Source organism: Octopus bimaculoides, chromosome 15 (genome assembly GCF_001194135.2).
Source record: "Octopus bimaculoides isolate UCB-OBI-ISO-001 chromosome 15, ASM119413v2, whole genome shotgun sequence".
Taxonomy (NCBI): Eukaryota; Metazoa; Mollusca; class Cephalopoda; order Octopoda; family Octopodidae; genus Octopus; species Octopus bimaculoides.
The window spans coordinates 24724304-24736817 of NC_068995.1; the positions used below are offsets into that span (position 1 = coordinate 24724304).

At 38.4% G+C, this 12514-nt stretch overlaps 1 protein-coding gene across 3 annotated transcripts in view; it reads right to left on the reverse strand.

Annotated features, from left to right (window-relative positions):
- LOC106878778 (uncharacterized) overlaps positions 1–12514 on the reverse strand; it is a 195476-nt gene that overhangs the window by 153062 nt on the left and 29900 nt on the right. Inside the window, exon 1 of one of the 3 annotated variants that reach the window (XM_052973201.1) lies at positions 4811–4956. The exons of the other annotated variants lie outside the window; for them this stretch is intronic. Coding sequence (XP_052829161.1) covers positions 4811–4922 — 112 coding nt within the window. The 5' untranslated portion in view covers positions 4923–4956. Of the gene's footprint in view, positions 1–4810; positions 4957–12514 lie in introns of those variants that run through there. 3 annotated transcript variants of the gene reach the window in all.

Consider the following 12514-nt stretch of genomic DNA (forward strand, 5'->3'; position numbering starts at 1 on the left):
ATATATATATATATATATAATTGCAGATAGTGAAATAATCGATCATCATCGATTAACTATGGACGTGGAAGAAGATATAAATTTTGTTTTGGGAAAATCCCTACACTAATATTAGTACAACACGCATATGTTCAACTCCACTTCATTGTTATTAGTTAATTGCTTAAATATCTATCTATCCATCTAACCAATCGATCGTTTGTTTAATGTGTTGATTAAACAGTCAATCGGTTTGTATATTCGTCAAAGTACTAGACACCACCGAAAGAAATAATCATGTAAAAAGCCGTTCTTGGCTCGGTACCAATCACTATACCCATTCCTTCCACCTTAGAAAGCCAACCATCTGGAATCCCCTTATCATCTAAGTTTTTGTCTGCAGCGGTTGACTTAATTTTACCGGCCTTGAAGACGAACGGACTATCTAGGGCACAGCAGCAGCTCCCGGCTCATTAAGTCTTTAAAAAGAATGTAGAATGAAAACCCGCAACTCATTAGTCAGAAGTACATCTCGTTATTCTAGAATTAATAATAATTTCCACGGCGAGGAACAAAGTTAATTTTGAGATAATGGCGGTGGAAGTATAGTCACTGGTATTCCTTTAAGATTTAATTTAAGATTGGGTTCAACTGAAAATAGTGATTGATCGGATATAAAGCAGCTGTGAAGGTGATGGATATATTTAAAGTCAGGCTGAAAGATTAGATTGCTGCAGTATGAAGATAGAAAGTAATTATAATTTAATTTAAATGAAAAGAAAGGCGGTGATTGTTATTGATTCATTGAAATTGCACTTTAAGAATTATAGAATTACAAACACTCTTATTAAAATGATTGCCCCATAGCACACTATCTTCTTGGATCACTTTTGAAAACTCCATCTTTATGCAGTGTAATAGGGGAAACTGTCCAAGCCATAACTTTATTTTCGATACACATAGCCTTGATTAATGTTATCGTACTCATCATATTAAGTATGCTAGTACTGCTTGCTTCATTGGAATTATGGTGTGAAATGAGTTCAGCTGTCAGAGCTAACGAAACACTAGTCAACTAAACAATGCTGATTCTCATTGCAGCGTTGGGCTATAGATATATTACAATTGTCATCTGCTGTTATTCATTCACATCGAGAATGCATTATAAGAATATAAATCGATCCCAGTTGACTCGGAAGGGGGAAATACAATGCTGGCCTTAATGAGATTTGAACTCAGAATTTGAAAAGACTATAATAAAACACCAGCTAGCATTTTGACTAAGGCTGTAACGATTCTGCAATCATACCATCAACTACCACATGATACCGAGAGTGTTTTCTTCTATATCCGACTTGCATTGGATGCAATATTCTTCAAAGCAAATAATACCCATTCCTGACATATTCTCAAAGCATTAAGAAAATTCGTTCGAAATGGATGAAAGACGCCAATGAAATCGACCCCCCTCTAAGAGTTGACTGGTGCTTTAATTTATTGACTCTGGCCAGTGTTGACAAACATAATAATACAAAACCTTTGAGTTGAAGTACGATAGCTTATAAAGAAAAGTGCAGTATGGTAGTCTATGAACAAGTCCTATAGTACAGTATCTTAAAACCACAGCCAATATTACGACAGATTATAGGACAAGGCCAGTAATGTAAATGACAGTTTGAACAATACAGTTTTGATTAATTGATAATTAAATGGTTCTCGACGTAAATATGAAGCACATCAAAAGAAAGCGATGATAGTTGAAATGAAATAACAATGGAGAATTGAAACTGTTTTTCTGATTCGTTCAGTTGGAAGTCTGACATCTATTAAACGCCGTTCGCTTGAATGAATGACTAAATAAATAAATAAATAATCGATTCCTATATCACAACAATGTTTTCAGAAGCAGGAAATAAAATTATGTACCACTTTTTATGCGAGAGCACAATCAACATAAATGTAGTGAGATGACTATTTACTCTTCGTTTAGGGCGCCTGTCTGAAGAAATGCTGTCTTACGGTTGATTAAAGTCAGAGACAGAAAGATATGGTTCTCGAGGGGAACAAATAACATATGTTAAGTGTCGTGTTGGATAATGTCATACAAATTAGTCAGAGATATACGGGAGAAACATTTCGGGTATATTGAAGCGGGTGTAAGAACATTGCTTCGCTTAACATCATAAAGAACTAAATAATTTATATCACATGTTTTATATTATCCAAAGTAAGGGCATCCAGGCTTGCTTAAACTAAAAGTCATACAACATAAACTTCAGATTTATGAAATCTGTAAGACATGAACAGCTCTAGATGCACTTTAATTTAAAAGATATAATACTTTCTATTTGACGAGGCACACAAGGCTCGTCTTTCAGTGGAGTAAGATGTGACAGTTGTTCTTTTCCAAGGTCATACGTTTCTCACGAAACGTATATGAAGGTACATATCTTTAACCACAAATCGATATACAAGCATCGATTTTTTTTTAATGTAGAGTGAAACCATATACATTCATGATGGATAAATTGGACAACAAGACGTTCATAATTTAACCAAGGGTAATAGCGAGACGAAGTTAATGTTTTCAACCAGGAACTGAAACCACATCGCAGTCTCGCTCTCCACATAATATAATATAATATAATATAATATGATAAGATACAAGCGATGAAATCATCTCCAGTACTCGACTAGTGTCGACCCTGAAACGACGAACGGTAAAGTCTATAAAAGCAGAATTTGAATCGTATGTTAATAAATATCGGCAGTCTGCCGATTATGCCTTCCACAATCAATTATGCTCTATGTTATACTAGCAACAAGTACCAAGAATCGTGAATAAATTACGTACACTAGTTTTAAAATATTTTTGTCTACAGGAGTGGCTGTGATATAGGCGCAGGAGTGGCTGTGTGGTAAGAAGCTTGCTTACCAACCACATGGTTCCGGGTTCAGTCCCACTGTGTGAAACTTTGGGCTAGTGTCTTCTACTATAGCCTCGGGCCGACCAAAGCCTTGAGTGGATTTGTTAGACGGAAACTGAAAGAAGCCCAACATATATATGTATGTGTGTGTGTGTGTCTTTGTGTTTCTGTTTGTACACACCACCGTCGCTTGACACCGATGTTGGTGTGTTTACGCCCCAGTAACTTAGCGGTGCGGCTAAAGCGACTGATAGAATAAGTACTAGGCTTACAAAGAATAATTCCTGGGATCGATTTGCTCAACTAAAGACGGTGCTCCAGTATGGCCGCAGTCAAATGACTGAAACAAGTAAAAGTTAAAAAAACCCACCCGCCTTTAGAAATCAACGTTCAACTGATCGAAGTATCTTTATAACAACAAAAAGATCTGACGATAGATTTCAGGTCAAATAAAATACTAAACATTTGATTATAATGTTTCTCTATTGTTTCATCTAATCCTGTGTTAGGGACAATTACATGTATAGGTTAGTTATACTACATGCTGCAGAGCAGACTTATATACGGTTGACGCTGTAGAGAGAACGGTGTGTCGCAATAGTAACATTGGTTACTTCAAGAGGACTTCACGTTTCTAAATACAGTAATCCCTCGCCATATCGCGGTTCACTTATCGCGGACTCCTCAGTATATCACGGTTTTCTGCGGCCGATAGGTATTTATATTTTTTTAGATTTCAGTCATTTCTGTGGGAGGTTTTGGAACGTGAACACTCGCGATTGACGAGGGATTACTGTACATGATAAAATAAAATCTGACTGGAAGCAGCGGTATTTTGGGAACTGAAAGCACTAGTGTAGCTAGAGGTGGGGGCGGCACTTTTATGGAGGTGGTACCACTTTTGGGTCTGCTGTAAGCAATAAGTGTTTTTGTGGGGGCACGGGAGCGGCACACACTCTAGCTAGGCTAGTGACTGAAAGGCATATCTGGGAAGCCTTCTTCACGTTTTTGTCCAGCGTCTCAGGTGTCGCTGCTTCTACATGCTGACAGCAAGTATTCCATTTACAAATATTTTACTTCGACATAGTATAGAAATAAATAAAACACAAAGCAAACTGAGCAAAGAACGATACGGATAAAAGGCGATATGAGTTCAAAAAACGTAAACTTGAAAGGGAATAAAATTCTAAACATCCCCACTTAAATTTCCACGCGTTTGAATAAACAAATAAAAATAGGGCGAGCAATGTAAGACAAAACTATAAAGAAAATACTGAAAAGATTTACATTTGTACCAAAGATTAGCAGATAAATTAATATCTCAGAAAATTACAATATATTGATTAAGATGAATTAGAAAATAGACTAAATAGTTTGGCTACTGAGCCGGTTGACCTACAAAATTTCTTAAAATCTTGGAAAGACAACTTTGTTAATCCCCTTAAATAGTTTTTTTTTTATCAAATATTTAGACGCTGGACGATTACCAAAAATGTTGAAAGCAGCAATAATAACGATTCATTTTGTTGTTTTTGGCATAGGCACAAGGCCAAAAATCTGGGGGTGGGAATCAGGCGAACTGTCGAATACAGTACGTGATAGATAATTTATTTTATCGACGCTAAATGGATGAAAGGCAGGATTTGAACTCTGAGCGCAGAGTCGATCGCAAACTATACTATTCAATATTCTAAGGACTCCATAAATGCAACAGTAGGACACAGATAAACTGAGCCGTCGGTCAATCGGGCTCTGTTAATTCTACTAAAACACACGTTCAAAGGCGCCCGGTAAACAGTTATGCCCGAGGGTCCATAATACTCAGTCCGCCCCTGCAACAGACTGTCACTTATATCCCATCTTTCAAAATTGCTACAGATAATTATATTTAGAAGAAAAAATACCTTTGAGATAAACAGAAACTTTGTAACAATACCAAAAACCTGTGGAAATATGTGAAGGTACCACAAACACCATCCTGAGTTCCTTTTTATTTCTTACGATGTTGTCAGACATAGAGTATCATGTACAACCAGCCACAGTAAACAGCTATAAAGATTTTAATTGAAGCTGAAATCGAAACAAATGCAAACATGTATCGCAGCAAGACCTAAATGTCATTCACAATAGATAAATTGTAATAACAACGTTCAACATATCTGCCGAAATGTTCTATCTATCAAACACACACCCAACATACTAAAAAGAAAGAAAAAATGAAAAAAAAAAGACTCAACATTTGAAAGCTCTCAACTCAATCTCAACTATTGTCTGTGGATGCAACATCATTTTAAAAGCTCAATACTGAGTACAGATAATTTTATTTTTATTATAAAGAGCCCAACATTGATATTGATACCTTACTCACAGCTTCGTTCATCTCGTAGATGAAGCTGAGTTTCAAAGAACGACTCCGGAAATTATATCTCTACTCTTTAGTATTCTATCTAGAATGATCTGCCGCCATACACATGTGGAAAATTCTGGTGAGTTTTCTTCAAACTTTCGCAGACATGGAAGAACAGACAAAAGAAATGGGTAAAGTACAGACTCTCTTTCTCAACTCATCAAGATACTTATGTATCAACGTTCGGCTTGCTCTGCAAGCTGATACACTTTCTGTAATATACAGAGACCTATATAGCTGAGGTAAATTTAGAGCTGGAGTAAATTCTAGAATCCGAGAATACTCGGAGATGGCTTACGTCGCTAACACTCAGTCAATAGGCGTGGAGTGGAGTAGAAGGTAGGGTATCAGACTTTGTCCATCGTCTGAGGTTGGAGGAAAGAGAAGAAAGACTAGTTTGCAGGTACCCGAACCGAGATAAAAGCATTGTTTAGTGTGAGGTGTAAACCCTTCCAATTCCCACATACATATATACATATTCGCAGGTAGTGTCATGTAATAATTACATGATCAAAGGTGACGAGCTAGCACAATCGTTACCGAGTCGGGCAAAATTCCGTCGAGGTCGACTTTGCCTTTCATTGTTTCAGGGTTGATAAAATACGTACCAGTCGAATACCGGGGTCAATGGAATCGACTCACCTCCCCTCCCGAAATTGCTGGCCTTGCGCCAAAAATTGAAACCGATAATTACCTGATCATCATCCCTATCATTGCATATATTATTTTGTCTGTGGTCGCGGCATGACGTTATCAGTCCAGTTATACAGGAGTTGAATAAAAGCTTAACTTCAGATTATGACAAAAGATTGGCTTGATTACATAAAAAAAAAAAAATCGAAATCATGGCGTTGTTTTTGAAATATCTTGGACAGCACTACACACGTGGTATACAATACCGGCGCATTTAAGAAAATTGAACGCTAATGAAAACCTGTTGCAGACGTAGACCATCATCAATATATTTGGATACCAATTATATTAGTGGCATAGAATTACTCTACATATGTTGATCAATAATATGTAATACAGAAGTTTCCTGATGCAGCAAAATGATAACTAGACCCTTGGAAGTTATGCAGCAAAGGAATATGAATACAGTGGGTTGATGTTACCAACAGTTCAAATTCCGCCGAGGTCGACTTTGCCTTTCATCCTTTCGGGGTCGATAAATTAAGTACCAGTTACGCACTGGGGTCAATGTAATCGACTTAATCCCTTTGTCTGTACCCTCTATGTTTAGCCCCTTGTGGGCAATAAAGAAATAATAAACGTTAGCACGCCGGGCGAAATGCTTAGTGGTATTTCGTCTATCTTTAAGTTGAGTTCAAATTCCGCCAAGGTCGACTTTGCCTTTCATCCTTTCGGGGTCGATAAATAAAGTACCAGTTGCGTCCTGGGGTCGATCTAATCGACTGGACCCCTCCCCCAAAATTTCGGGCCTTGTGCCTAGAGTAGAAAAGAATTTCCCAGATCTCAATCCATTGAACTATTACATGTGGAGTATTGTTGAGAGAGAGGTCAATGGACACGCCCATAACACCACAGATTCTTTGAAAGCTGCCATAGTCAGAGTAATGTCCAAAATTAACCAGGACCACTTGATTTGAGCATGTAGATGATTTAGGTCTCATATAGAAGCAGTTGTTGAAGCTGAAGGTGCCTTTGTTGAATAACATTATAGAAAAGAAGTTTTATTTTTATCCTCATAGCATTTTTTGATAAATAAAGTTATGTTATTATACATTTGTGTTTTTTTTTTTTATAAACAGAAATCTGTTCTCAAATATCTTACACACCCTGTATATATATATGTTTTATGATGGACTCTCCCGTCGAAGACGATGTCTGAGTGTTCAGCCTTTGCCGAACGACCTGCACAAATATTTTGTATGTGCTGTACATTAGCTCACTGCCTCCATCCAGTCGACGTTGTCTGAACAGGCGCACAGTGCATCACGCGTTAGGTATCGAAGTGAACGCAGAGCAACGTAAGATGAAGTGTTTGCTCAAGAACACAACACATAACTCAGTCTAGGAATAGAAATCACGATCACTAGATATTGAGTGCAACACCCTAACCATTAAGCCATGCACCCTCACACACACATATCAGGCTTCTTTCAGTTTCCGTCTACCAAATTCACTCACAAAGCTCGAGTTGGCCCAAAGCTATAGTAGAAAAGACTCGCCCAAGGTGCCACACAGTGGGACTGAACCCGGACCCTATATTTATATATATATATATATATATATATATGTATGAGATGCAGCATGGAATTTTGTCAGTGAACAGGTCGCGGTATCAAAGCGACGAAAAAATTTTGACAAGTTAAATTTAAAAGTTCAAGTGAATCAGTTTTTGTGTTTTTAAATGCACGTGGCACGTGACTAGGGCATTCGGCTCACGATCGTGAGTTCAATTCTCGGCGATGTGTTGTGTCCTTGAGCAAGATACTTTATTTCACGTTGCTCCAGTCCACTCAGCTGGCAAAAATGAGTAGTACCTGTATTTCGAATGGCCAGCCTTGTCACACAGTATCTCCCTGAGAACTACGTTAAGGGTATACGTGTCTGTGGAGTGCTCAGCCACTAGCACGTTAATTTCACGAGCAAGCTGTTCCGTTGATAGAGTCAGCTGGAACACCCGTCATCGTATACGACGGAATACTCTAAATAATATATATTCTACCCATCACGACACTCCAGAACAGCAATGATATTAACAAGAACAACAGTAATATAAGCGCAAAACCGAAGATTTTAGAAGAAAAACCTGTTTTGACAGGTGTATGTCTTCCTCGGACGGTAATCGAAATATGACTGCGGGAGGTGCATAGCAGCGCTTGGTCCACCATTGACAATTTTTTGTTTCTGGAAGCTGTTGTTTCAACAGTAATGATTTTTAACATAGGCACAAAGCCACATATAATCGATGATATCGAACGCAGTACATGAGATACTTTATCTACCCGCACGAAAGCAGGAATTATAGAGAATGTAACCGTAACAGCATGCTGTAAGGTATTTCACCTGGCGCTCTGCAGATAAAAGCAATGCCATTATCATCATCATCGTCGTCATCACCACTACCATCATCGTTATCACCACCCTCGTCGCCACAACCATCACCACCACCACCAACATCATCATCAACAACCAAAACAACAGCAACAAAATCAATTACATGCGGCAGCAATCTAAATGTAAGACTGTCTTACATGGTCATTCGATTTGCTAAAAATAGCTGCTAAATTTCTCTCAGATCACACACTACCGTCTCAAGTAAAGAATGCATAGGGTAATGTTGCCCTACATATACTTAAAAAGACATGATATGATGGTCACGGCTGGAATGCCTTTGACCATTGGTGTGCACCATTAGGGTTAAGCTAGAACTATGCAATAACAACAACAGCGACAACACCAAAACAACATCGTCGATAGCCCATTGTCGACTTCCGCTGCAGATTTTTGTTTACTGCGACACTTCCGAGTGTTTGTCTGAGCGTTTTTATCTGTGTGTGTGTGTGTGTGTGTGTGTGTGTGTGTTGTATACGTATAACTAACCTGACTATATTTGATAGTTTTCCCATTTCTTCGACCCAATCAACTCCCGCAGTCACACTTCGATTACCGTTTGTGCGTTTGTTTTTCTTTCGTCATTTAAACCGAGTCGATAATCTCCCGAGAAATGGTTTAATGAAGCTAATAAAAAGGCTAATTACCCATTGTTTGATAGAAACCACTTACCGTTAGTCAAGGGATGAAAACGCTAATACTTAATGCCTTTTTTTAAAAAATTTCATCCCTGTGTGTGTGTGTGTGCGAGAGAGAGAGAGATTAGTTTTAGAACCCCGATAGCATGCAATCATCGTCGTCACTGTCGTCGTGGTCATCTTCACCATCATTGTCATCGTCGTCACCATCATCATTATCATCGACGACATCATCTGTGTGTATGTGTGTGTGGGACATCGGTTTATAACCTCGATAGCATTGCAATCATCGTCGTCGTCGTTGTCATCATCATCATCATCACCATCATCATCATCATCTTGCCAGCTGTCTTAACACAGCACTAACAACAACAACAACAACATAACCTATGTCTTAAACCTAGCCCCTTCCCTCCCTTCCTCATCTCACAGCAAAGTCACTACCGCTACCAACAAGAGCACCTCAAATACTAAGCTAGATCTACTATCTCTACTGCAACAGTTATTAATGGTAGTTCCCCAAATGATCGGAATCTACCAAGAATTAGCAGTAGTAGCACCGTTAGCATTTTAGAGACATCTTCCTGGCGTGTTTGACCAACAGAATTGAAAAAAAAAAAAAAAAAAAAATCTTTGCGGTATTTTTTTCTTATTCTTTACATTTTAAGTTTAAATTCCGCCGGGATCAATTTTGCCTTTTAACTTTTCGGGGTCGATAAAATAAAGTACCAGTCGAGTACTGGGGTCGGTGTAATCGACTGTTTCCCTCCCCTGAAATTGCTGGCCTTGTGCCAAAATTTGAAACCATTATTATTATTATTATTGCATTTCGTCTATCTTCACGTTCTGAGTTCAAATTCCGCCGTGGTCGACTTTACCTTTCATAAGTCCTGGGGTCGATGTAATCGACTACCCCCCAAATTCCAGGCTTTGTACCTATAGTAGAAAGGATTATTATTATTATTATTATTATTATTATTATAAGTGATGGTAGTTGTGGGGATAATGATGCTAGCAGCAGTAGTAATAGTAGTAGTAGTAGTAGTAGTAGTAGTGGTGGTAGCAGTAGTAGTAGTTGTTGTTGCTGTTATTGTTAAGAGTGATTGTTCAACTTCATCTCGGTGCAGAACAATTAAGAACAAGTGAAGAGATAAGCAGGAAGATAATGTTAACCGTAGGAGAAATCATAGGCAGCGCTGTGAATAGAAAGTGTTATGTGGAATATTTGGGTGCATCGATGTCTAGGGTGGAATGTGTTACGCTAGGGATGGTTTAATGTAGTTATGACGTGGTGATGATGATGTTTTATTAAGTCAAAGGGCAAAACAGAATCTTCGCATTGTGCCACACTGCAGCAAGTAACTGAGAGAAAACAACACAAATCACTAAACAATAAATATATAAATAAATAAACAGATTAAATGAAGTGATCGGATTACGGATGTGGTGAATAACCGGCGCCGAGTCAGTCTTATGCTGTTAAACAGTGTAACGCTGTTGTAAAAGTCTGGTGGTGGCGGTGGTTTTGTTATTGTTGTTGGCGGGGTGTTGGCGGTAGCGATGGTGGCGGTATGGGAGAAAAGCGACAGACGGTTGGTGATCGATGTTATGACAAACGTACTATTTTATTTACATTATTTACACTATTTACATTCAACGTACTACTTGTTACTGTTTCATCTTAGGTTAAATCCTGATCGTGCAGACCTATGATCAAAGGCGTTCCTGCGTGACCATCCCGTCCTTTTAGAATGGCATTATCTAAAGCATTCTAGGATCTAATTCAAAACGGGGGCACCAGTTTTCATTAATGTTTTACGTAGTGTTTTTGGTACCGAAAGACTTTCAAACTTCGTATACTTATCTATTTTGTGTTATAGAACAGAAAAAAATTTTTGTATTCGAAGTTATTTCATGTAAAAAATTGTCTTATTTCGATAATTTCAACCAATCACTGACAAGTATTCAGCTGTTTACCGTTACTCCTTTGGCAGTTTAAGCGGTGTAAAGCGTATTTAATCTCCATTACGTCTGACATTTTGCAGAGAGGCAACACACGTGTGTTCGTTTTCCTTCGTTTTATTTTTAATATAATTTCGTTAACATCTACCTGAACTGTATGTGTACAACATTTGCTCTAACCCTAACCCTAACCCTTCCCTCAAAAACCAGGCCTTGTGCCTATAATAGAAAGGTTTATTAGCTACTGCCAATATGCTTCAGCCATTTTTTGACAAGGAAATAATAATTTTATCACCGCCAGAATCGTTTGAGAATCGTTTGTTTACGTAGTCAGCACTTACTGTATTCGGCTGAATGGACGTCAGTCATTGGTTGAAATTACAGAAATACGACAGCTTTAACATGAAATAAGTTGCAATATAATAATTTTTCTTAAGAAGACTAAGAGAAAAAAATGTTTTATATGACACATTCTACCAGTGTCCCAAGTTTCAAAGTGTTTCGTTAAGAAAATAATGGCGCCCCCGTTTTGAACTAGATCCGCATTCTATTCCTTTTCAAGACAGCGGGGTCTCATTTATTAATGTGCATCCCACAGCGGTTTCGAGATGTCTGTTGATGCACTGAAGCTGTGTCTTTTATGGATTCGCAAACGGTACCAGGCGTGGTCGTCATTTGAAAGTGTAGCAGTGCTTCATTCCCGGTCAAGTGTAGATTAAGAAAAGGCACTTGCGGTCAGGAGTGTGCCAGCCGTTCAGAGCTCTCTACCAGTTGCACAATGAGGTCGGTTGAACGTTCACTCTTTTCTGATCAATAGGTGATGAGTGGAAAGCAAGAGTATAAGCGACAGTGTCGGAGTAAGAATAGTTCGGGACATCGATGACGATATTCTGAACAGCTTTCCAGGAGTTGCAGATCAGCATTATGAATAATTTACAAGCTGATGACTTAAGATAAGCTTTACAAGTATTTTAGTACAATCAGCGTATCTGAAACGTAGAAAGACGAAACTGTCCTCCACTGATTGAATGTCAGCAGATTACCTTCTCTGGGTTTGTGTCAAGGGGCTAATTTCCCGAGAAGGACATTTCTGCCATCATACTAAAAATTGACTCGTCACGAAGGGGAGAGCTAGGTAGTTTTCTTACATCTAGTGTCCGTTGAAACAAGTAGTGTGTAAATCGGAAATGAAAGCTTTTAGGACTGGGCCTTAACTCTTCAACGAAACACGTACCACCGAAGGTTAAAGTAGAGCAGAATTACTGCACCGCCTCCGTACATTTTATGTATAAGAGTGACAAATTGACAAAGATAGTTCTGTCTTTTAGAGTCGCGAGAAACTCTAACTAAAGCGAACATTAGTTAGAGATTTTGGAAGGATTTTCCCTATGTACCATGCCCTTACTATGAGGGATTTTTATCATATACTTCATGTCTCTTTTACTCTTTTAATTGTTTCAGTCATTTGACTGCGGCCATGCTGGAGCACCGCCTTTAGTCAAGCAAATCGACCCCAGGAC